At 39.4% G+C, this 3,423-nt stretch overlaps 1 protein-coding gene across 3 annotated transcripts in view; it reads left to right on the top strand.

Annotated features, from left to right (window-relative positions):
* Positions 1-3,423, top strand: part of LOC106883578 (GATOR complex protein Iml1) — a 131,247-nt gene that overhangs the window by 47,277 nt on the left and 80,547 nt on the right. For all 3 annotated transcript variants that reach the window (XM_052971325.1, XM_052971318.1, XM_052971322.1), the window contains one exon: positions 1,184-1,214. In XM_052971325.1, the coding sequence (XP_052827285.1) occupies positions 1,184-1,214 (31 nt within the window). The remainder of the gene's footprint in view (positions 1-1,183; positions 1,215-3,423) is intronic.

Genomic DNA, 3,423 nt, shown 5'->3' with positions numbered 1-3,423 from the left:
GCGAAAACACCTAAAGCTCCATGAGGCTCCAGCAGGGGGTGGTGGCGACCCCTGTTGTACTCTTTCACCACAACTTTTTCTCACTCTTTCTTCCTGTTTCTTGAGTAATGCTGTGATGGACTGGTGTCCCGTCCAGCTGTGGGGAACACATACGCCATAGAAACCGGGAAACCGGGATCATGAGCCTGGCTAGGCTTTAAAAGGGCACATAAATAAGTAATAATATTTTTGATTGGCAAAATTTTCACATATGGAGCATAAAAATATTTGAATTATTTAACTTGAAGTTTTGTTCCTGTTTTAGCAAGATATTACTTATTTAAACCCTTTGCTCCCTACAGAGCATAAACCATTGACTTCTCTCCACTGTTCTCAACTTTTGGATGTTTTCTGCTTCTCTTTAGTTGGATACTTGCTTCTTCAGCATCTCTTCTGTCTCTCTGGTGGGTTCTATACTCATTTGTACTTCAGGCATATGTTTCCCTTTGGGAAGGCCTTCCTCTTCCAGGTCTTGTTGGTTTTGAATTATTATCAATGCTTTATAACTTCTTACATCTAAGTAAGGTTGTTGGGCCTTTGCAAATCCATTTTTACCTCTGGGAAGAGGTAGTCCATATTAGTCTGGCATCTATCCTTTGACCTGTCCAGCATGGGAGACCCAACCAGCAGTTTGTGCTCTGCTGGCACTGCTTTTGGGGGGTCACTGAGGCACACAAGCCACTCTATCATTACACCACATTAAGGACTGGACTTTGTGATGGTTTAACCTTTTAGCATTCAGATTGCTCTGTGAAATGTAATGCTTATTTATTCACATTGTTTTGAATTAATCATGCATTGTCTTGTACCTTCAAGATTTCAATGGTGGGGTTGTTTATTTTTAGAATGACATTGTAGCCTAAGTGTGAGAGGCTGGATCTGGCTAATTTCAACATAAAAATGGTAGAATACTTTGACTGGATCTGGCTGATTTAAATGCTAAAGGGTTAAGATATACTTTGTAATTAATGAGAGTTTTACAAAAAAAAAAAAACAGTAAAAGTCACCATTTTACCTGTTAGTAGAATTAAATTTTAATTTGCAAATTATACCGTAGCCTTAGTTTTGAAATCAGTTTCATATACCATGAATATTTAATTGTTTTATGTAAGCTTATGATAATTTTTTTTCTTGAATTTTATAGCTTGAGGATATTAAGATGAAATCCAAAGAAGGTAAATATTTTGTTCTATTACTGAATTTTCATAATATTGTTGTTATATTTATAGTGGCAAGCTGTCAGAAATGTTAGAGCCTTAGGCATAATGTTTTGCAGTATTTCTTCTGACGTTTTATATTCTGATTTCAAATCTTACCAATGCCAGCTCTGCCTTTCATCCCTTTGAGGTCCTTAAAATAAAATACCAATCAAGTACTGCAGTAGATCATCATCATCATCATCATCATCATCATCATCCAGTGTTTTAAATCCGGGTTTTGTTCCTGTTAACAGGGGTGGCCGGATCTACCTCAATACCATAGCAACTGCCCTCACACCATTTCACCATCTTGCCTGGTTTTGGGCATCCTACTTTTTCAAACCAACCCTCCCAATCTCCTCCACCTGTCCCCTCCACCTTTTCCTGGGTCTACCTCGCTTTCACGCTCCATTTACCTCAAATGCAATCACCCTCTTCAGAACATGCTCTTCATTCCCTCCTCAACACATGCCTATACCACCTCACTCCATTCACCCTTGCCAACCATTGCATCGATTCCTCCAACCCCAGCATTTCCATCAAATCCTCAGTCCTCTTATCAAACAGCTTCACTCCACACATTTCTCTCACCATTGCTCTCTCAGTCCTTCCCAAAATTACCAGCTCTCTCTCCCTCCCATACCATGTCTCACTCCCATACAGCATTGCAGCTCTTGCACAACTCTTATAGATATTTCCTTTCTTCTTTAATGATGCTATTGACTAATCTTTTTCCCTCAGAATTATTGGCCTTGTGCCTAAATCAGAAACTATTACTATTACTGTGGTAAGCTGGTTGATGCAAGCTGTATACTGCATGGAATATAGTGTGAGACTTACAATTGCAATGAACTGGCAGACTTTGGAATCATCATCATCATCATCATCATCGTTTAACGTCCGCTTTCCATGCTAGCATGGGTTGGACGATTTGACTGAGGACTGGCGAACCAGATGGCTGCTCCAATCTGATCTGGCAGAGTTTCTACAGCTGGATGCCCTTCCTAACGCCAACCACTCCGAGAGTGTAGTGGGTGCTTTTACGTGCCACTGGCATGAAGGCCAGTCAAGCGGAATGTTGGATGAAATGCCTTACAATGTTTGTTCTGGCTCTCTGTGCTATGTTCAAATTCCTCCAAGGTCAACTTCACTTTTTAGTCTAAGATAACAGTGATTTGATTGCTGTTTCTCGCCGGTCAAGCAACTACATGGAGATCCCCACCTCTCCTCCATGACTCCTCCATCTGTGAAACCCAACATTTTAAAATTTGATCTCACTACATTTTCCATGTGTTTTCTTAGATCTTACTTCTCTAGTGTTAAGCTCTTAATTCTTTCACCAAAACCCTACCCAAAACATTTCTTTCGTTCATGTCAGATTTCCATATCAACATAGTAGCCTTTCTCATTTTCATCAGCTGACACCATTAATGACCAACTGCTCTTGACCCCACTTATGTTCAGACAACAGATCATGGTCGACTCATTTCTCTCTGGATTATGTAGATTTTCCACATTCATTGACTGTGTCTCACCATCGTGTAGCACCAGATGTTACATATCTTTTACATGGAAAGTGAAATGTTTTATTATTAATCGATGTAATGGCTCCTTCAGCTTCTTTTATCTGTTCATTACTATGTTTTCCCTGACTACAGGGACCTTCAGAAGAATGGTTGATTGTTCTTTAGTTATGAGATCCTCTTTGTGTTCGCTTGACCTGCTAGTCATTGCACCCAAACTATCCTCAAATCACACCTTATGATTTAAAAATGAAAATGAAGAATATATTTGATGAGGTGGTTATGATTGGAACATCTCTGACGATAAGTGAAAGGTATTCAAGCTTTAGAATCAGGACTGATTTGGGACTGAACAGCAGCTACAACAATCAACAGATTAAAATTTTTTTGATTTTCTGTTTTTTTTGTTTTTTTTTGTTTTAAGAAATCACAACTATTCTTTTGATGTATCTTTCGCTTGTTTCAGTCATAGGAATGCAGCCCTTCTGGGCCACTGCCCTCAATGGTCTAGCCAAACAAATTGAGCTTGCTATTGATTTTAAAATCTGGTACTTATTCTATCAGTCTTGTTTGCTAAACTGCTAAGTTACAGTGACATCAACAAAGCAACACTGGTTTTCAAGTGGTGGTGGGTGGAGTTGGAGGACACCACCCCTCACACA

This window comes from Octopus bimaculoides, chromosome 1 (genome assembly GCF_001194135.2).
Source record: "Octopus bimaculoides isolate UCB-OBI-ISO-001 chromosome 1, ASM119413v2, whole genome shotgun sequence".
Lineage (NCBI taxonomy): Eukaryota > Metazoa > Mollusca > Cephalopoda > Octopoda > Octopodidae > Octopus > Octopus bimaculoides.
This window is presented reverse-complemented; position numbering and strand designations above follow the sequence as displayed.